The following is a 22275-nucleotide window of genomic DNA, read 5'->3' on the forward strand; positions in this document are numbered from 1 at the left end:
ACAACATCACAATATTCGCTACGTGCTTTAATCACCTCATTTGTCATAAATAATTGCAAGCCAAGCAACTTCTTAAAATAATCAACATATATTGTAGTTATTGTCGTCAAGAACACTATAAATTCATGCCCTTGCATTAGATTGAGTGTAAGCAGGATAGATGGAATATTCAATTCTATGGTGTAGGATAACTATTAAATGTGTTATAACTTGACCAATTCACATTACGTAGTCACGTGTGAACACACTATATGCCTAGGGTTTCTGCCTATATAAGAAGGCTAGCTACCTTCTTTTTTACGGAGGCTTGACTTCTGTTGAAACTTGAGACTATGACGATGTGGCTATGGCTCTTGTTAGCTAAGCATGTGCGATCTTTGCAGGACCTAAGGTACAAATCACATCAACCCTTGATGTTATGGGACATCGAGGAGGTTTGGGTCCATCTCATGTCATTGCTAGGGGGTTGTTAGATGGTTTGTCAACCGTCTTTCCTTTCTTTGGTTTATAATTCCTTTTGTTTTTCTCAATTAATTAGTTAGACTCTAACAATAGAGAACTTTAGAAAAAAAAAAGAGATTGGCATTGATTATCAATAAACTCATCCTTAAGTTGTCACATCTTAACATAACTACGGAGAACTTTAAAAAACAAATGAGATTGACATTGCTTATTAATAAACTCATCCTTAAGTTGTCACATCTTAACACAACGATAACTTTGACATTGCAATTGAGAAATAATTACTTGCAATTGATTTTGGATATCCAAAACCTCCTCATCCAACATTGGTGTATGAATTGTTACACATAAAAAGAACTTCTAAGAACTATTGAAGAAGACCCCATCATCATCGGGCATTAGTTATCCCATACATACTATGAATGATCTAATGTCTCACAAAGTTGTATCCCATGATTGTACTCCCTTGCTATCTATTTGTGAAAAGCTCCCCAAATTTTGCTTCATGAGAAATTGAAGTAATACTAAAGCAAAAGACAAGTTAAAGTGTCATGGAACTTGTCAAGTAAGGACTTATTAATGTCATTTGAATGATTGCAAACCTCCAAACAAATAGGGAAGTGGTCTAAAGAACCCACAATTCATAAATATCATAATAATTGATGTTGGTAAACCGGAATTATCATGCATCACATCTTTTTCTTTTTTTCTTTTTTCGTAAATGTATGTTTATATTAAAACAACATGACAAATATGTAGGATAAGAGGAAAATTGATTTAGCAGTTTTCACAGTTATGTTGTATGGGAACTTTGTCCCCATATGAGTTACATTTGTGTTGTTTTGTATTGCAACGCCTTAGAAGGTTGCCCTTGCCACATCGCTACTTTGAAGTAGTTTTGATAGCAAGGTTTTTTTGTATTGTCATGTTGTTTTGTATCATGCATCACAACTCTCTCTCTCTCATTAGCTCTTGAGCATCGAGAGTACCTCAACTTCAAAACTACTACATGAAAACTCTTCCCTTTTGATTCCATATGTCATATTTTACTTCCAATGGGAATAATAAAAACTATCTCTATATAGTAGATGATTGTGTCTCTCTCTTAGATGACATTATTGAGATGTTAACATGTATTTAGGAGCCACCCTCATGTTGTGGCTGATTATAATAAGAAGCAAGTGCACATGATAACCTTGAACATTTCGAAATATATATATATATATATCATTCTTCTTTTTCTTTTTCTTTTTTTTCCAAAAAAAAAAACTCCTTCCATTAGTTATAAAATTTTACAAATGAGACGATTATGTGCAAATCCCTGAAGGGATGCGATAGTTCCATCTTATGTGGATGCCCACTGACTCAAGAAAGGGAGAGGACGACCACTGTTGGATGAAGGCTATTCGTTGTCTTTCAACTCCCTCAGAGCCGGCCCTTAAGGCCATCATATTGGCTCTTCAAAGTGGTTACAATTTCACTCCATATCTCTTGCAGTAACCTTGTTGGATGTGCGGTTTGGTTGGAGAAGACTCGCCTACATCGTTGTTTCCATAGAATCCAAAGAGTATCTCTATGTGTACCAGGTTGTGTGTAAGAAAAATTGTACCATATGAAGTTTTGACTTGACTAAGTACAAACATTTGCATTAGCAATTTAACGAAGTATTAACATTTTCACAATGAGATATTAGCTCTCTCACACTCACTCCCTCTATTTGTTTTTTCCTTAGATAAGGTTTTTGAAATAAATTTAATTACTACCAATGGTTCTCTCCCTTAATGCACACATGAAACAAATTCTCTTTATTTCAATTTGATCATACACGCGCACGCACACACACACACACACACACTCTCTCTCTCTCTCTCTAACCATTACTCATTCTTCATTTCGTCATCAATATTTACCAACACACACAAAAAGAACTCGAGAAAAATTTGACTAGCATAACGTTCGTGATACGGAACCATCGGAGGAGGAAGACTAAAAGTTGACAACAATAACCTAAATATCATGAAGAGTCAAATAATCAAAGGCAAAGGTTTCAAACATTTGCCCTTCATGAGAATATGGACATGCTTTACCCACTTTTGAAAAACTTAGGTCCTATTAAAATATGATTGCAAAAGTCACCTCTTTCTTGGCTATCTCAAATGAGCATACACCATCATGTGATTCCATTGATTATTTGTGGATCACTTTGTTCCCACGATCGTTTTTATTGTTTGTGGATGACTGTATCTCGTGCACTACCTCAATTCTCTAATTTTCTAATTGGATTGATTTTTGACACAACTTTGTACATTCTTCTTTTTGTCTAAACTTTTCTCATTTAGTAAAACGAAAATGCACTTCAAGACGAGTTTTAAATTTGTTCTTCATTTTGGGTGTAATATGAAGAATGCATCGGAAGGTTTTGGAAATACAAAAGGAAGAAAACAAGTTATAGAGACTTAAAGTAAAGTTAAAAACTCTTAACCACTTTTTGCAAGCCAATGCCAATGTTGCAACTTGCTATAACATTGATTCAAAAAAATGATTGCCATGGGTTCCTTTTGTTTGCTTAGATGACCATAAATTGACTTTTAAACCAAAATATTGAGCGCTAGAATACGAGAATTTAGGAGGGATGAACTCGAATTCCCTTCTCCTCGTTCTTATCATCATAAACGTTCTTGCAAGATAAAGGATAAGGATGCATGAGAATCAATGTATGAAATCTCAAATAGGGAAAAGTCAATGATTGGCTAAAACTGCATGACTTGAGAACTATGCACATGATGTGCGGAGGGCACATGAACCATTATGATTAGTAAAGAGTTCTAATTGGACAATTACCACAATCAACATCTGAGTTAGCACATGGAGAATCTATGTAAGGGCAAGTGAGAAAGAGAAATGATGAATTAGAGAGAGACATTTAGGAGAGGCATGCAAGAGGGTATATGAATAGTATGTAAATTGGAGATCTTTGCTCACACACCATCTTCATAAATAAAGTTGGAAGGATGCCCTTCTAAGAAAATATTTGCAACATGACCAATTGTTAAAGGAAGAGAAATCCATTATTTGGTCATTGACTAACTTTCACTTCACATCATGATAAAACCTATGCTTATCAGATGTGCTATTACATCATATCCAAGATTGTGTAACACAAGACACTATTATAACACCCTTAAGGACAAAGAGAGAAATGATATATAGTTTCACACTACAAGTCATCACCTATGAGAGTACTATTTTGATAAGCTTGATCACACTTAATGTGGGTTAAACTAATGGCCCCCTTAAATATTGTTAATATGTTGTATGATGTATCCATTTACACTAATATCATTGTCCTTGGTCCTTGGGTATATGTGCAGACTTCTAAGAGAGGGATATAGTATTGAGTAAGATGGTTGGGCGCACTATATATCTATTGGCAATATAATAGTTTATGTGACCATAGTTAAAGAAATTTCATAATATTTTGGAAATAGAAATTATTCATTATTTCATAACAATAAGAATTAAAGTAATCTGGCACGGTTGTTTAATATGGACTCCCTCTTTTGATCAAGACCTCGTTACAAAAGAGTCATTGTGATCTCGTGAGATACACTTGTGATCTCATGATATTGTCCAAACATTTTTGGAACAATTGCGTTCCACTTAATTTCATCCCTATTTCAATACATTTTCATGGTTTCAAACACCTCCAGAAAAAGAGTAAATTTTTATACATGATGGGATATCTTTTGTGGATTCACTCAAGAAGCTTGATGCCAATGCTTAGGAAGGCACATCACCACCAAAGTACATACTTGAAACTCCATGAAGACGCCGGGTATTACCACCTCCGAGAGCAGAGAGGTCCAAATTAGGAAAAACGGAGCATCGGCATCGAGGACATTTGATGTTGAGCCTCAACCACTCATCAATACATCCAACGTGAAAATTATGCGCACATGGTAACCCTCGTACCTGAAGAGAAACACAATACATATATATGCACATATAAAAAGTACTAGAAAAATCTTAGGACTGGTACAATAGTTTAACACAGCTTGTAAGCCACAAATGGTGAGTTCGACCATCATCCTGATTCCTCACCACTGAACAACAACTAAGTCATGGAAGTCTACATGTTATATCAAGATAACTGTTTATTTTTCTATCTTTCAGAAGCCAATGTTTGCGTGTGTAAACAAGAAACACAGTTGCATTAAAAAACAAAGTACCAGTAAACTTCGCTGGAAAACAGGGGCTCCTCTTGGGAATTTTATTAAATAAATTTCCCTAATATATGAAGAATCTGTTTCTGTTTCCTTGATTGCCAAATCAGAATTGAAGCCAACAGGTTTCCACAAGAAACAGTGCATATAAATTACAAAACAATCAAATTTGTTTATTGGGGAAAACACCAGAATACCCTTCCATAACCCTTCATTTTCAAAACTACCAGAGGAGCACCTCGTAGTGATAGATTTGTTGCACATTACCAGAGGAGCACTGGTAATGCGCAACAAATAAGTGTATTTTAGAGTTCTATTCTTTCTTTCTTTCTTTACGGTAGTGCTTCAGTGTTTCTTCCTATGAGCTATACATAAACTCCCAGCCCTACCTCAATTGGCAATAAAGCCCCTTAATAAGAAATTTGTGAAATAAAAGGTAAAAAGTAAAATAAAAATTACATGGGAAGAACCAAGAATGATCTATACCTCGTTTCCAGCATGGAATTCTTCCAAACAAATAGGGCATTCACTACATTCGGTTGGTACTGTCTTTAAGTGGAATTTTGGAAGTTGTTGAATAAGACCTTGTATTGCATCTCTCTACACAAAGTTATCAGAATAATCTTTAGAAAAACTATGATTGTGCATGCAAGAAAAAAAATCCATGCAAAGTAGCAGGAAATAATTTCTTTAGTTTATGATGTGGTTACACAAGTCGATTTCATGTGGATGGCTCTCAATGTTGCTGATTGAACCATGAGCTCATATTCTCCTGTCCTTTTCTTTTCCTCTACTTGAACACCTAGATTTCTTTTAACATACCATCTTGCAAAATATTTCCAGATGTCTTGAACTCAGCCAGATGAAAGAAATTTGCTTTGTGGTTTTTCTGTGAGAAGAATCCAATATGCAGTCTTGGGGAGGAAATTTCAGGCATTCTTCTTACTTGCAATATGAGGACGTACAACTCTATTAGCCTTCTTCCACTTTCCAGAAGCATTATGGAGTAATGGATTGTGCTTTTAGCTGCTGGATGTCGGCATATAAATTTCTTCTGCATTTTCTCTATTTCATTCCAAGAGCTTGTTGAAATACTGCTTCCACAAACATCAATTCCATAGACCAGAGTTGGCAGCATGCATGCATCAATTACTAAGATCTATTCTACCATCTTTGGGTCGTGGTGAGTTCTCAAATTCTTCATGTCGGGTTAAGCAGGTTTCCATTCTCCTAGTTAGACAGACACGCATTCCACGTGAGTTGTATAGGTATGCCATATCTGAGGGTATTTGAAACTGTGAACTACTGCACTAATGACTGCTGTCCTGAATTTCACATTTGACAGTGCTTACTACCATGACTTTGGTCTTAGTCACATTGACTTCTAGACCACCATGTCCACAGAAAGTACATGCCATATCTAAAAGCTTTTCCAGTCATAACTTAAGAATATGCCAACTGTGTAACATAACCTTCATTTGTCTTTCAACATGCATATTACTTGCTGGTATAAGCAGGCCACAGTTGTTTTCAAGCATATTAATACTCTACAAGGGGTGTTTCAGGAATGTTGTGAAGGGGTATTTGGGTAAATTTTGCAAAAGCAATGAAATCAGTCACCATGTAGAGCAAATAGTTTTTTGTAAGACCTGAGGTTGGGTTAAGAACAAGCCGGGATGATAAGTAGCTGCCTCAAGGCCCATTCTCATTTCTTGCTCAGTATCCATTACTTGGAAAGCCTGATGATCGGGCACTCGTATCAAATCCATTAAGACCTACCAAAACATACCATAATTAATGAAGACTTGGTCTGAATATTGCTGGTAAGCATTCCTCTTTATACATTTTTTGGTTGCTACCTGGAGCTCAGACACAACCATACCCGGAGAAGATTGTAGTAGTGTGTGTCGCCTTACCAACCACTAGCATAAATCAGTAGGCATAAGGATATTATTATTTCACTTCAAAGTTTCTGTCAAAAACATTCAATACTAACCAATAGACATGTGAAGATTTTTTTTCTATTTCAAATTTTTTATCCAAAGCATTAAATATTAACCAATAGGCAAAATGATATTCCTACTTTCATCTAAACTTTTCCACCTAAAGAATTAATCATTCATTTCAACAGAAACATTATCAACACCCTTTAAAATAAGATGTATAAATGCAAAAGCACAGTGCAACATCCTGCCTCTTGCATGCTAATGTGATGGATTACCATTTAGAAACCTTTTTAAATGAACCATAGAAACAGTAGAAAATATACACATGTTTGAGGAACTCACTTTTCTGATGAGTAAATAGAGGATCCATAGCAGCCCAAAATAGCTGAAGGACAGCCAAATAACCAAACCCAATCTTGGTCCTCCAGGTATCTACCATTAAAAAGGAACTTATTTTGAAACCAGAACTTCTGAAACAGAAAAAGATTCACATGCTTGACTGAATATTGACTCTTCAAAAGCATTGCTTACACAGTTTCTTGTGCTGGAGAGCCATAGACATCCAACGATTGTCCAAGCCCAAAGGAAAGGATAGAGAAAAAATGCCAAACAAACCAAGACTATAACCCTGCCTTTCAACCTCAATACCATTTGTAAATTATCATTGTGATTATGCCTGAAGAAAATCGCCAATCGAAAAATAGCACATATTTCATTAATACTGTGAATAATGTTGTGACAAGGTTGCAACTCCTTCATGGCATAGCTTCCATATGGAACATGAAATGAAAGAATAATTCATGTACCTTAAAATATTACAATATAACTCTCAGGTGAGAAAGAAAGCAAGATAAATATTCAGCAATATAGGCATAGGAAATATTTTCTCTACAATCTTTTCATGCCCTTATTTGAAGGCCCACCCATTGTACCCATATCAAATCAACTGTCACTTTCACAGAATATGTAGCTAACGACTTCCATCTTTTTCTCTTTGTATGTCTCATTTGGTATCATATCATCTGTCTGAAACTACGGAATGAGGCTTTCTTTGCTTTTCATACATGCCAGTTTCATAAAGTACTCCATCAAAGTGTTTCATTTTGAAAACATTAGCAGAGAGCATATCCACAGATTTTCAATAATCAAATACGCCACTTTGAGAAAAGCACCTCATTTTTCATATTGTAAGTGAAGACAAGACTGAAAAAGCAAAAACTTAACAGATCACTCCATAAGCAAAATAGGATAAACCAATTTTATTACTCTATTTGCTTTTATGCAAATGACCTTTATGATAGAAAAACAAAAACTATAATTTCTTTTATAAATGGCTCGTAACTTTGCAGCGAAAAGTTTCTTTCTGGGTTCTTTGTTTTCTATTCCTCTATATTCCACAATAATGAGGGATGGGATATTTCCACTTACAATGATGGACTCTCAGAAAGGCCATGATTGGCAACTGTGAGAATGTGGAAAATGAAAATTGTAGCATAATCCACCTGCACAACATATTATAAAAATACATTTGATGAATGACAATATTTAAATAAAACAAAATTGTTGTTTACGAAACAGTAGAAATGCTGACCAGATATACACTCACCAAAATCCAGATTTGCATGGGGTACGAGCAATTCTGATACTTGTCCCATTTTATAGAAATAGCTACTCTACACCAAGAGAGAATTAAGAACTTTTTCCAATAAGTATGACACTATGCATTGCAATGTGATCACATTCTGAATGACGAACAAAATTCCAAATAAGGGATTTATGTGAATCATATAGAATTGATGAAATTCCACTTCTACATAGAATCAATGAGTTCTTCATCTAGGAAAATTTTAAGTATTTTTTTACTTCATTTTACCACTTCCAAAAGTTATGTTATTATATTTCCAAGGAATTTCTATGATCATGTTCAACTACAAAGCATATTCATGAGACATTACACTACAAATCATTTTCCATAAGCCCATTAAGCTACAATGCATTTTTCATGATCACATTACATTACAAAGTATTGTTATTTAAGTACGAACAACATGTGCCCATGTCATACTTCTTTCAAATGATGTCATAAAAACTACAGAGAATTGAGATTTAGGTGGAATAAACCATGAGTACATTACATCTCTTTACAAAGTATCACATAAACTACAAAGAGATTATGTGTAGATTTATTACGGCAATAAGCTTATAAACTATCTTAGATGTATATTTGCACAAATGTAAGTTACGTTTCTAGGCAAACCTCTTATTTAAACCATAAGGTAGAAGTTAAATCTTTAAATTACTCGACACTTAACATGTAATTTAACTTTAGCAATTAATTTGAAGCATTAGAATATGTAAACATAAAGGATACGCACTGATAGCAAGCATCAGCAGAAACAGGGCATCATACCTGAATAATAATACATGAATAAACAGATAAAGGTCAAAAATTGCAAAGAAACTAAGAGAACTAATTATAGAAAATAGCCCACCATTGAATGTTGAGCCCAGTCATCCTCTCCAGTGTGAAAACAAATCCATACGCCAAACCTGTTTTCAGGGTTTCTAATTTTAGGGTATGGCTCAGGTTCTCAGGTGCTATGGAAAATTCGAATCAAACTGCAGAACAATTAAAGCTTCCACAATCTCTTCAGGACAGAGTACAGATATATACGCATATATATATATATATATATATACATATAGCTCTGTTAGGTTTGCTTTCACACTACAAGGTGGGACAAACATTGCGGACCTGAGTGTGGACGAATCATTAGAGCCTAGAGGAGATCGTGTTGGGTTTTAGTTTCAAAATATACCTCACAATACTCTTATCGATTTGTCCATCGACATTCTACTACATGCACGAGATGGCGGTGTAAATTTTGTTGTGTTGCGGAATCAGTGATCAATGGCGAATCCCAAACCCACCCCACCCCACAAATGGGAATGCATTCCTTCAATGTCGCACGCACGACTGTTTATCAATGTTGAATTCAAATCATTAGCTTTATGATTCCCTAAGACTTGCTTTGAAACGAAAGTGCCTTGAATAGATGAGTGCACGTCCGTGTGTGTGTGAGTGTGTGTGTGTTACTGTGGCATAAAGTCATTGGTCACAAGAAAAATGAACACACATAGAATAGATTTGTATGTTTATGTTGCACAAAGTCATTGGTCACAAGAAAAAAGGTCTAGACACCTCCTTCTCCACTGCTATGGCATATTGAGGTTGAACAAAAAAAGCAAGGAAAGTGTGCCTTGTATGAACACTCTAATGAACCACAAGAGCTTTGGACAAAAAAAGCAAGGAAAGTGTGCCTTGTAGGAACACTCTAATGAACCACAAGAGCTTTGGACAAAAAAAGCAAGGAAAGTGTGCCTTGTAGGAACACTCTAATGAACCACAAGAGCTTTGGACAAACAAGCAAGGAAAGTGTGCCTTGTAGTAACACCCTCATGAACCACAAGAGCTTTGGACATTTGGGGGTTCGCACCATGTAAATTTTGAGTTCTTTTCCGCCTTTTGGTTGGGTGACCATGTGAATTTCCATATTGCATATAATTCACACAATTGACTCTGAAAACATCACTTTATAAACCTCAATTTTGGATTCAGGAATAATTATTCTTTTAGGTGTTATTATAGTTGTTGAGCTAGAGGCAACCCTATAAACTAAGCTTAGTTCTCGAGGAATGAACTAGTTTAATTATGCAGGGACCTTGATACTTGTAAATTGTAAAATTATACAACCATATTGTAAATTGTAATCTTTGATGCATAAACGGGGTTTTCCCTTTCAGTGAAAGATGAAAAGAACTTTGAAAAGAGAGTTAAAACGTGCTTGAAATTGCTAGGAGGGAAGCGAATGGAGGCCACGGGTGCACCCCGGTTGGATGCAAAATGACGTGAGTGTTGAATACTGGTGTCGTATTCACACTATCTCTTGGACAAACTAGGTTTAGGTCAATTCTGTAAATATATCAAAGGGCAATTGCCCTAGCTCAATTGGTATATAAGTGACTTTGTAACCTAGCTCATTAGGTGGTTGTTGATTCCATCTTGTTGTAACTATGATTTTTCGAATAATACAACAACATATTGTGTGCCATTCTGTATCTCTCTCACTCTCACTCTATCGCTTTGAACTTGGTCTACCATGCTAACTTGGTGACCTTCTTAGCAAGGTGTTGTTCATGTTTCCACACTAACAGTCTCAGACTCCAACATCCAGTATCAGAGTTGGAGGTTGTTCAACCTGCTGCCAACCATCATCTATTTTCAATAGCATTCTTGCCCCTGTCTTCTTGAAGAACCTTAGTTCAAGATCTCATCTGGAGAACACAAAGACAATTGAAGATTTGCACTCTACTGAGCTAGATCACTCTTAAGGTAAACCAATCAATTCTACCTTGCATGTGTGATTGCAACCACTCAAAGTGGAATCTCTATCAAATCGGCCTTGATCGTGCTTTACTAGGTTAGACACTATCTACTTGTTTGTCACAAGCACTCAAAGCAGATCCAGCCTTAGGAGCAACCGCCTTCCGTGCTTCATTCAGTTACACAACATTCAGGAAGACTAGTCAAATCTATCCCTCTTGCTGTTTTAGTCACCCAAAGCAAGATCGGCCTAGAAAACGGCACAAAGGCACATAATCTATGATCGACCTCTTGAAATGCAATTGGAATCGAATCAACAGTTAATTGTGCTCAATCCCACTAGGCGACATTCGGGAAGACCAGTCGGCTATGTCCCTCTATTCACCATAGCCACTCCGATAAAGTTTAGCACCCAACTACTCCAATAGTTGAAGTCGATTTGACTCGTGTTCAAATCTGACTAGAACGATATTGGGTAAGCCAATCGGCAACACCCTACCACTGTTCGTAGTTGACTCTAGACAAAGTCTAGTAAGCTGACACAGATGGCATCAACATCCGGCTCATCAGTGATGAGTCTAAGGAAGTTTGAAGGATCGAACTTCAACTTTTGGAAGGAGCAGATGCAGAACTATCTAATAATCAAGGGCTAGATTGACCGAATCGAGACTGAAGATGCTCCAAAAGGATACAAGCTAAATGAGTGACAAAAGCTGGACAGAATCATCCATGCCACAATTCAGATGCACTTGTTGGAGTCAGTGTACTTCTCAGTGCAATCATATTTGACCGCCTTTCAACTACATAAGACACTCTCAAACACTTACAAAAAGAAGGTCACCACCACAAAGATATATTTGATACGGCACCTCTACAACCTTCGGATGAAAGAATCTAACTCGGTCCATGCATACATGAACGAGTACGAAAGTCTAAGCTCACAACTATGTGCAATGCGTCAACTACAGTAGTAAAATACTCCGAAGTCACAAGGGCAATCCTGACTGAAGCATCTCAAAGGAAATCATTTGCAAACAATTTAGCCAGTGAGGCCTATGTAGTACAAAGTTCGATCGACCGACCGAACAGTCAAGGAAGAAGTTCTTCCTGCCCACCGACAAATCAGTGAAGTCGGAGCAAGTCTCAGACAATCAAACCTACAATTATTGCAAGAAACCAAGACATATCAAGGCCGACTATCGTGCCCTCAAAGCTAGAAACGAACAGGCTCAGAGAGTTTATCAAAAGGGTGGCCGACAAGAGGAGGTCAACTACGTCGGCTCATTAGCTGAAATATTGACAAACGACCCGAACATTTTGTTCATCAAACACTCAATCGAATCAGAAGTTCTACTTACGACGAAAGAGTCAAGCAGTTAGCTCCTAGATTCGGGCACTTAATAATATGTGACCCCTCATAGATCCCAATTTCGGCAATATTCGGCCCGACATTCTGACTCAGTCCGAGTCGAAAATTCGCAACACTACGCTATCATTGGTGTTGAGCGGCAAGCTCAACCAGATCCGGATCAACTAAATAAGCCTGAGCCGATGAGCAAGTGAGCCGGTGAGCTGGGGAACCGGTTAGCCAGATCCATCAGTAACCGAAAGCCTAGTAGCAACCTAGACTACTAGGAAGTTAATGTCTCATAGTTAGTGTTAGACACTTGTGTGAGCATTGAAGTACACTGTACTTCTATCAGTCTGTATGAACTTGTATAAAAGTGTTCACTGAACACATACGATGTACAGATTGAGTATTATTTTTTAATAGAGTTTCTGTGTGCTCTCTCACTCTCTGTCTCTCCCGCTTACTGTGTATATTCTAAGCTCTTCATTAAACCTGTGTTTCTGTCTTCGGTTTTCTATTGCTTCTGCACAACGTATTCTTTTACGTGGTATCAGAGCGTGAGGGTTGAGAACATCTACATCCAACATAGCTTGAAAAGAAAACCAACCAAGAAGAACAAGTAAAAACCGATGGATAGAGGTATGGATAGCTCGCTTGTGACGGAGAAGCTCGACAGAAACAACTACGCATCTTGGTCCTACAAGATGCACCAATACCTACTTGGGCACAGTTACTGGAGCTATGTTGACGGAGCAAATGACACAGCACCCAAATCGACACACAGAGATTTCCCGGTGTGGGAACAGTCGCAGAGCAGAGTATTGTACTGCTTCGCGTCTTGTGTGGGCGAACAACTACTAAGCTACATTCGGGATGCAAAAACGCCAAAAGATGCTTGGGCAAATCTGAAGAAGATTTTCGCCGCAAGCACTACAACCAGGAAGCTTCAACTCCGACAGGAGCTGAGCAACCTACGACAACGCGACTTGTCGGTGGTAGACTACACCTCCAAAATCAAGGACATTTGCAACTCTCTGGCCTCCATCGATGTGAATATCGAAGAAGCCGATATGGTGCAAATCTGTCTCGGAGGTTTGGCGTCAAAGTTCGGAGCATTCCGAACTGCTATGTGTACAAGGGAGAATACGCCGTCATTTTTCGACCTATAGTCGATGCTCCTCATAGAGGAGAACCACGCGGGTACGTCGACGAGCACACATGCCGACAGCAAGATGTTGTACATAGAGGGAGATAGGCCCTATGGGCGTTGTCGGGGTAGTTGTGGTTCTTGCGGCGAAGTCGCGGGGACTAAGGTTAAGGGGAGTTGAAGGAACTTAACTTTTAATAAGGCTTGTATGGTGATGATAGAATGGTTAAGGATAGTAAGAAGAAGAGTTACGAGTAATGTGTGTGTGAGAGAGAGAGATGAGAATAGATAGAAGATAGAGACAATATATGATTCAAGAAGCAAGATAGAGACAAAATATGATTTCATAAGGAAGATTGAGACAAAGTATGAATCAAGAAGCAAGAGTATTTGATATAAACATTCAATGTATATTAAAAAGACAATTTTATACCAACTTTACAATCCTTGATCGCAAACTGAACACATTCTCTATCGACCCTTGATTTGAACCCACGACCTCAACTTCGAAACGAGAGGTTCTCCACCCAATGAGCTAGTCTTCTTTACTTGATTGTATTATTTTCTCACTTTCTCTTGATTCCCCTCCTTGTTTTCCCTTTCCCCTCTTTATATAAGTGTTGCCATGCATATGGTAATGTATGGGAGCATGGCATGCATGCAATGCATGAGTTACATGTAATGCATGATCGCCATTTGGCACACATGCATTGCATGTGATGAATGATGGCTATGTATGAAAATAGATATGAGATAATTATAATGATGAAAATGCATTCAAAATAACTAACCTAGCTTAGTGGTGTATGCTTGGTGCTTGGTATACAAGGTTGAGGGTTCAAGTCCCTCAATTTTACTTAATACAATATATAGCTTCACTCTTATATCATGAAGCACATTTATTACACACTTTTACAAATAAATAGCCTAGCCTAGTGGTATGTACATTGTACATCGTATATAAGGATGTGGGTTCAAGTCTCTCAAATATTAGTAAATACAACATTTAAGCTCATTTTTATATCGTGAAGCACATTCTTCACGACACCCACCCCCTCTGAACTTGCACATTGGTTGTGCAGAGTTCATCCAACACTTCTCCCGATTCTTTTAGTTCTTCTACTTCTTCATAAAATTCAGGCTCTAATGACTCCCTCCTTTTAAATATTTTAATCCTTCTTCCTGCAATTGGGATACGAATTTCTGTCCCATCTAATTCATTGAGGAAATATGTGGCTTTATCTGTTATTTTCCTAACTTCATAAGGTCCAAACCATCTTTTTGCAAACTTCCGAATAGTACTGTATTGATTATCTAGGCTATTATCATATACTAATACCCAATCTCCCTCTTGCACCTTTCTTGGTCGTATTCTTTTCATCTTGTCAAATCTGTCCTTATTCTTGATTCTTGCCTCTTTCAATCTAGTAGCTGCTTTTTCTATGTCTTCTATCCTTGATTGAAGTTGTCGTATTCGAACCGCAAGTAAATCTTCCCTACTCATTTCCGATTCCCAAGGCAACACAACCCATGTAGTTATCTTTTCTTCAATTGGCATTATTTGCTTCTGTCCTGTGATTAATTCTGCAGGCATATATCCAGTAACAGTGTTGTGAGTTGTCCTATCAGCCCATAGTGCATAGGGTAAGGTTTTTGGCCAATCACTAACCCGTCCTCTACATGCCTTTGCCAAAGCTTTGACTATTGGCCCATGTCCCCTTTCTACCTTTCCATTAGCTTTTGGATTGTACACCGTTGTCAAAGAAAGCCGAATTCCTATTTTGTCGAAAAAATCTTGAGCTTCCGCAGAATTGAGTTCTCCCCTATCTGCCACTATCTTCCCGATACATCCATATCTACAAACAATGTCCTCCAAGATGAATTGACATACTCCTAATGTCCCTTTTGTTCTCAATGAACGACCTTCCACTTGATTTGTTAGATCTTCTCTAGCAAGAACCAAGTATCTCTTTTGTCCTACTCCAAGTGGCATTGTTACCAAATCTATCATCCACTTGTAATGCACCCCTGGTGAGTATGTTGGGTGTAATTCATCACAAAATTTTACATTTGAATAATATTGACAAGTGGGACAAGTTTCCACATACTTTTTTATTTGCTCATAGTATCGAGGCCACCAAAATCGTTCTTTAATCTTACTGAAAGTGGCCCACTCTCCTCGATGACCAACCCATTCTTTGTCATGCAGCTCTCTGATTATCTCCTTTCTTTGCCCTTTAGAACCTATTACTCTTTGTGGATTTCCAGTCTTGGTTTTCGGATGTCGCCATAGATATCCTTCATGCAGGAAGAACTTATGGGCTTTCTTGCGAAACTGTGCGAACTCTTTTCCAGATCGACCTTTGTACTTGTCAGGGGTTTGTAGGTATTTCCCTATTTCCTTGAATTCTTCTTCATACTCTTCTTCTAGAAACTGCATTCCTCCTTCCCAAGTAATGCTTGTGGTAAGGACTGTTTGTTCTTTGTCCTCATTGTCCGAGTCTGGAATCTCCTCTTCCTCATACCTTGCTCTTGATAACATATCTGCTACTGCATTTCTATTCCCAGAGATATGTCGAACTTCAGGGTTGATTGATCTAATATAGATACACCATCTTAACATGGCTTGATCTGGAATATCACAATTAGCTATGATACCCAGAATAGGCAAACAATCAGTTTCTATTATTACTTCAGCACCAATTAAGTAATCTCTGTCTGTCTTTACAGCTGTTACTATCCCCCATAGCTCTCTTTTCACCTGTGCATATTTTCTTTGTCGACCACTAAGAACCTTTGCCCCGAATCAGACTGGATACCTTTCTTCCCTATCTTGTTGGCTTATCACCCATCCAATTCCAATGGGACTAGAGTCTACTGTGAGATATATGGGCCGGGTGTAGTCTGGTTGCTTTAATGGTGGAGCTTGTGCCAAGTAGTACTTCAATTTCTTCATTGCCTCTGAATGCTCTTCACTCCATTCAAATGTCTCTCCTTTTCTTAGGAGTCTATATAAAGGTTCAGATAAATGGGCATAATGCGGAATCCATTTACAGTAAAAAACACATACCCCCAGAAACCTTCGTACTTCTGAGATGGATGTACATTCCTCTTGCATATTTTGAATTGCATTGACCTTGGTTGGGGATGGCTTTCTCCCATACGGGCCACACATATGACCAACTATTAATATCTCTTTTGCCCCAAATATTGACTTCGCCCATGATAAGGTCAAATGCACTTCTTCCATCCTTGATAGCACCTTCTCACAATCCTTGATATGATCAGCAACGAATTGACGGCAACCACTTTCGTCCAATTCCTCGTTCTTCTCTTCCTCCTTGCATCCCTTAATTGGAACATCATCTAGAAAAGGCATTGTAATATGAGGAATAAAATCACGAAGTACCTTGTTCATTCCATTCATCATATGCGCCACTGAGTTGGTCGCTCCTTGCGGCAAGGTGCACATCCGTACTAACCCTATAGGTGTCTTGATTGAAGTTATATCTCGACTTTTGATAGCAAGTTGAAATTGATCATACCCGGAATAAAGGTCTCCCATTGAATATATAGGTCTTCCTGCAAACATCTCAGCAAACTCATCCACAATTGGCCCTACTCCCGAGTTTCGGATTGTTACCTTATTCACGGGTTGCATATCTTGGATAAATCGGAGTCGCCCATCTTTCTTTAACACAGTGAACCATCGACTCGAGTAAGGAGCGTTCGATGGTTCCAAGATACCCATCCTTATCTTTTCTTTCAAAAGTTCTAATAGTTGAGGGATTCTAGCCCTAGGCATGGGTATTGGCTTAAAGTTCCATGGAATATGAGGGATAGTGAATATAACCATGGGCTCCACAATTTCTGGATCCACACACCCTATTTCCTCCGGTTGGAATGCGAACGCCTTTCCATGCCTTTTTAACATCTCCCTGAACTGCTTTTCTTCAGCAGGTAATAGGAAGTCACCCCCTCCTATTTTCATCCCTTGTATTGTTTCCGGAGTAAACACATGTCCTACCTTTCGTGGGTCTCTGATCATTGGCTCTGTGGCTGCTTCTTTGATTGCCTTTTCACTATCCCCTGGAAGTGGAGCAGCAATAGGACGAACCTTCTTCTCCACTGTCTTGTACTTTGTTAGTACATGTGCTTCATGATCCTTTCGAGCAACTTCTTCAATGACCTCATACATCTTGATTGAATGGACAGGAACTTGGATTTCGTTGTCCTCTTCCATTGCTTCCAAATGAGTTATTGTATCTTCAAAACTTAATTCTTCAAACATATCCTGAATTTCTTCATCATCATCTATTAATCCAGAACACTTAAAGTACTCAAAAGCATTTTGTATTTTATTATTATTTACTTTTAGTATAAAAGTAGCACCATTAGATGAGATTGTACAAGGAATATCTTTATTTACATTATTATTTATGGGGTTTTCTTTTATGCTCGGGCTATCACAGCCCCTACCTGTAAAAGCCCTATCTAAAAATCCTGGGAAAACTCTTCATCCATCTCTTGAATTGGATGTTCCCTCAAGCATTCTTTGTTTCTTTCATGGTTGGGCCTCACGGTTAAGAATTGGACAGTCTTTCTTCCATCTTGACTCTTGATTCTCGCGAAAGCCGAACCATCATCAATAACCTTTGTTTCCATCCTCACTGCGGTGATGTAGGGCTGGCCAAGGATGACGGGGTAGGTTGATCGATCCTGCACAAAGAAATTTTGATTCACCGAGACATCACCAATTGTTACCTTCACACTAGGACATGCTCCGAATAGATCCTCCGTAGTTTCTGTGGCAGCTCTTATTTTCCACCCATGATTCTTGTCGATCGGCCATCGTTCTCGAGCGTAAAATTCCGAGGACATCATGTTAATCTCTGATCCATGATCGATCAAAGCAATACATGGAATTTGCTGCTCCCCAATTTTTGCAGGTGCCTCCGTTGTTGCTCGAGCCCAATGGTCCCTTGTATAGTGACTCCTATCCCCTTCATGGACGCCAACATCATTCTGGTTTTTTACACTTGCAGCATTGATGGTGCCAGCATACAAATCTTGGAGTGTTGTTGCACACCCTCCCGTAATTTCCTCCGTCACCTGTCTCTTCCTTCTAATAATATCTATGATAACTTCATGAAATTCTTTCTTTGCTATACCCAACACTTCTCTTAAAGTAAATTCTACCTTACTATTTAATATTCTTGTTTCTAGTACCTTTTTTATATCCGTCATTTTTTCTATGTCTGAGGCAAGCTTGAAAGATGGGCCTATCTTTCCTTTTACTTTATCAGCTTCCTTCGGCTCAGTAGCACCCTTTTCCATCTCCCTTCTCTTCTGTTCTCGTGTCTCATGTCTCTTTGTCGGATCAGCTTCCTCAGCTCTCTTCCGCTTCTCTTCCACTAGCACATCTCGTGCATTCACTTGGGCGAATGCTGATAGCGCGTCTACTGGATCATTCCATCCAGTGAAGTTTCGTATTTCATCGCCCGCTCTTTTTAATTCATCCACTTGAACCTTCCCTTTTCTTGCATAATCCATCACATCTTGCCAAAAGCCAGATCCACCATATGAGTCTTCTATGTGCAATCCTAAGGTTGCCACGGATTGTATCGCTTGAGTCGTTTCTCTCTCAGCATCTTCCATTAGCCTTTTCATTCCTCCTCGCCCGAAGTTGAGTTGAAGTGGTTGTCGAGTCTCAGTTGAGTGAATCTTGCCATCTTGATAGTAGATTTTATTATGATTAAGAGCATCCCTATGCTCTTAACAATCTTTCTTCTGGTGGTCGATACTATCACACCACATACACCTTCGGACCATTCCACCTCCCTGCCTTGATGAAGTCGAGCTTTGTCCCGATTCTAGCTTCGTCACTTTGATCGACAAGTCTTTCATGCCTTTCACTAATTCGTGTAAGAGTGATTCTTCTACTTTCTTTTCTCCCGACTCGTTCCCCGTTTCTTCATCATTTCTGTCGGGCAACTCCATAAACCATAACTTTCTTTTGCAGAAATGGGCGCACGCCCTTTTCACCTCCTCCCAATCTTCGGTAAGTCCACTTGGACTATTCTGATCTTCTAAAAGCATTCCCAAGTCCTTCCTGTCTTTAATATTAGTAGCTTGTAGAAACAATATTACTTTATCTAGCACTATTATATTTCTATCTCTAACATTTAGTTGCTCAAATCTTTCAGAAAACTCTTTTAATACTTCCAAAACACTTAAATGTTTATTAGACTCTACCCAATCCATGAAAGCTCGCCTTGTCATCCTTGACATATCGTTGAGGTTGTATTCATTGAGTAATGCCCTTTCGAATTTTGTCCATGTCTGATTCTCCCTTTGGAGCTCTTGGATCCTCTCTTGTAGCCCAATCGCAGCGACTGGACTAAAGCTATTAATTTTTGTAGCTTCGTCGACACCGCGTTTAAGCATTTCTTCATTATAAATCTTCAGAAACCTTGTTAAATTTATACCTTCGAAGATTCCTACTCGTGCGAGAATATTGTCGACGGCTTTGTCGATGCTTGCCATCATCCCTTGTTCCCGTATCACTCGTTCCATCATCGTACACATAAGCCTCATTTGCTCCTCCATTTCTCCTTGTCACCGCCTTCACGTCGGGTTCACCAAATGTGTCGGGGTAGTTGTGGTTTGTGCGGCGAAGTCGCAGGGACTAAGGTTAAGGGGAGTTGAAGGAACTTTTATAAGGCTTGCGCTCAAATGTTAGGAAGATAAAGGATATGAAGAATAATAGTTTAAAGTAATATGTGTGAGAGAGAGACTAGTATAGATAAAAGATAGAGGCAATGTATGATTCAAGACGCAAGATAGAGACAAAGTATGATTTAAGACAAAAAAGTATATGATATGAACAAGATGTGTATTACGAATACAAGATTTTACCAACTTTACAATGTTTGGTAGCAAGATGAACCCTTTCTCTACCGACCCTTGATTCGAACTCTTGACTCCAACTTGGAAACACGAGCCTCTTCACCAACAAGCTAACTTGTTTGTTTTTTTGATTATCTTATTTCTCTAACTTTCTCTTGATTCCCCTCCTTGTTTTCCCTTTCCCCTCTTTATATAAGTGTTGCCATGCATATGGTAATGTATGGGAGCATGGCATGCATGCAATGCATGAGTTACATGTAATGCATGATCGCCATTTGGCGCACATGCATTGCATGTGATGAATGATGGCTATGTATGAAAATAGATATGAGATAATTATAATGATGAAAATGCATTCTAAAATAACTAACCTAGCTTAGTGGTGTATGCTTGGTGTTGGTATACCAGGTTGAGGGTTCAAGTCCCTCAATTTTACTTAATACAATATATAGCTTCATTCTTATATCATGAAGCACATTTATTACACACTTTTACAAATAAATAGCCTAGCTTAGTGGTATGTACATTGTACATCGTATTTAAGGATGTGGGTTCAAGTCTCTCAAATATTATTAAATACAAAATTTAAGCTCATTTTTATATCGTGAAGCACATTCTTCACGACAACACGCGTGCGTGGAGAAAGGCGGGACCACGGGGGTCTTGGACTAGGGAGTGACGGAGCATAGGAAGTCGTGCTTCACCGTTTCCGGGGATCCCAGAAGAACACCGGAAGCGACCGAAGGGAGAGAGGGAGAGCGAGAGAAGGAGGGAGGGAGCGCGCGCTTAACACCGACTCACGCACACGCACACGCACACACATGCCGACCCGACTCACGCCCTCATGTACAGGAAACGCAGGAAAGGGGAAGCATCCGACACCAACAGAGACGCGAATATACACAGACAGACGCTAATGTATATATATAAACAGAAGAATACATTCCGGGCTTCGAGCCAGACCGAGGTAGGTTACAGTAGTCGTCAGCTGCCAAGCCGCCGGTCGGGGAGCTCACGGGCTCGTCGCCCCGAGCGGGGTCTTGCGCAGGAGATGAGCTGAAGCAAACCCTAAGCGAACACGAAGGGGGAGAGGAAGAAGAAGAAACTAACTCTAAACCTAACGGTATACCCTCTAATGCAAAATGGGCAACCCTTTTCACAAAGGGCGTTCCCTTCCTTTTATAGAACAAGGAGAGGGATGCGTTACAATGTGGGATAAATCTCGACTTACATGGGATCGTCTGTCCTGACTTGACTACTCTTCGGCGCCATAAAGGCGCCCTCGTTATTCACCCTAAATCTACATGGGTGCGTACACACGCTGCACCCCGCCAATGTAGCCAATGTTTCTCAGTTTCCGTCTCTGGCCGAAATTCTTCACGACATCCGCCCCCACCTAACTGCATGTCCACCGGTACGTGCCAAATCTGGTTGAAGGGTGAGAGATTTCGGCCGGCGAGAAACCGGTCTTCCGTGATCCCCATCCCGGCTCGCTGCCGGTTTGATCCGTCGGCTTCGATTCTTCCTTCACGCTTACCTCCCCGTAGGTTTGTTCGACCCGTCGATGGGTCCTCTGCCGCGATCTCCGTAGTACGCGTACTTCCGTTGGCCCTTGTTCGGCCGTATGAACGCCCCGCTTCCCGCCGTATGCCCGATGTCCTCCGCTTGAGGCATGCCCGTAGTGGCCCGCTTGGCCTCCGTTGTCCAATCGTGATGTCCCGATGGTCGTCCCATGTTGTTTCGCGTTGCCTTCGTCCTTTCGCCGCCACCTTCCTTCTCCCTAGGTCTCACGTTGGCCGAACTGCCGTGCTCTCCGGAATAGTGTGGAGGATCCCTTTTCGGCCTTCTCCGCG

General features: G+C 39.2%; 1 protein-coding gene across 4 annotated transcripts; it reads right to left on the reverse strand.

The window, feature by feature from the left end:
* Positions 1-3913: 3913 nt before the first annotated feature.
* On the reverse strand, positions 3914-9292 carry LOC147851148 (E3 ubiquitin-protein ligase SIS3-like). Of its 4 annotated transcripts, none has more exons than XM_087335711.1 (10): positions 9124-9292; positions 9003-9041; positions 8238-8299; positions 8060-8133; positions 7163-7307; positions 6974-7063; positions 6545-6607; positions 6335-6460; positions 5172-5285; positions 3914-4434 (listed from the first exon to the last, which is right to left on the reverse strand). In XM_087335711.1, exons 3-10 carry the CDS (start codon positions 8253-8255, stop codon positions 4243-4245), a joined length of 822 nt encoding a protein of 273 aa, XP_087191837.1. In that variant the 5' UTR covers positions 8256-8299; positions 9003-9041; positions 9124-9292; the 3' UTR covers positions 3914-4242. The 4 variants fall into 4 exon arrangements, with proteins under 4 accessions (XP_087191837.1, XP_087191836.1, XP_087191840.1 ...); XM_087335710.1 differs by having other exon boundaries at positions 8238-8304; XM_087335714.1 differs by lacking the exon at positions 9003-9041.
* Between the last annotated feature and the right edge of the window lie 12983 nt (positions 9293-22275).

Source organism: Azolla caroliniana, unplaced genomic scaffold, assembly GCF_043228905.1.
Source record: "Azolla caroliniana isolate FFs.n. ecotype wild unplaced genomic scaffold, voAzoCaro1.0.p SCAF_20, whole genome shotgun sequence".
Taxonomy (NCBI): domain Eukaryota; kingdom Viridiplantae; phylum Streptophyta; class Polypodiopsida; order Salviniales; family Salviniaceae; genus Azolla; species Azolla caroliniana.